We start from the raw sequence: 856 nt of genomic DNA on the forward strand, positions 1-856 counted from the left end.
TTCTTGCCCAAATTTAACAAGTCATCATTAATCAAAAACAAAATTTTAACAGTCTTAAACAAAATAAACCGCAGCAATAACAAAACATGTAAACCAACTCGTCCTCATAATATTTTCCCTAAACAAAATCGGAAAAATAAAAAAAGAAACATCTCAAACCCGCTTATGTATTAGTGGCTCTGGTGTAAATCTGTTGGCTAGCATGAGCAGAAACCAACCTAATCAAACCTCTCGCCATCAAATCTTTGATCGCACGACGTGCCAAAGATCCATTAATCTGTAAAAAAACACCACAAACAAATTTAAAAACTTAGAAATTTATTTCTTCATAATTCAAATTAATTCAAATAAATTCTAATCAATTCATGATGAAATTGATATAACAGTGTACCCTGAGACGATCGGAAAGAACCGATGGAGTGATGAGTTTGTACTTAGGAGCTTCAGTGAGAAGCTTATCGTAGGTGCCTTGGTCGAACAAGACCATGTTGTTGACCTTTTCCTTTTGCTTACCCTTGCTCCATTTCTTCTTCTTCTGTTTTCCTCCTCCGGATTTCGCCGGCTTTGACGACGGTGGTGGTGCCTTCTCCTTCTTAGGTGCCTGTTAATGTTAAACAACGCAAATAATGAAATTAAGCTCAATGCAATATAATGATACAGATCTGAGAAAATTGGCGATGGGATTTGGGGGATAAAAGTTACCATTAGGGTTTGGAAATTGGAATGACCGAGGTGGTAGAAGCCGTCAGAGAAGTGGGAGAAGGGTTAGTTCAGAAACTCGGTGAGATGAAATATAGGGTTTCAGATTTGTAATGTTTGGATTTTTATGGGCCTGGGCTCAACCCGTACAAAGCAA

General features: G+C 37.7%; 1 protein-coding gene across 1 annotated transcript; it reads right to left on the reverse strand.

Moving 5' to 3' along the window:
* On the reverse strand, nucleotides 1-856 carry LOC131638487 (small ribosomal subunit protein eS25y-like). The gene is made up of 3 exons (XM_058909047.1): nucleotides 703-856; nucleotides 392-601; nucleotides 1-277 (listed from the first exon to the last, which is right to left on the reverse strand). The coding sequence occupies exons 1-3, from the start codon at nucleotides 703-705 to the stop codon at nucleotides 164-166; spliced, it is 327 nt and encodes a 108-aa protein (XP_058765030.1). The 5' UTR covers nucleotides 706-856; the 3' UTR covers nucleotides 1-163.

The sequence above is a fragment of the Vicia villosa genome, unplaced genomic scaffold (assembly GCF_029867415.1).
Source record: "Vicia villosa cultivar HV-30 ecotype Madison, WI unplaced genomic scaffold, Vvil1.0 ctg.002324F_1_1, whole genome shotgun sequence".
In the NCBI taxonomy this organism is placed as follows: Eukaryota; Viridiplantae; Streptophyta; class Magnoliopsida; order Fabales; family Fabaceae; genus Vicia; species Vicia villosa.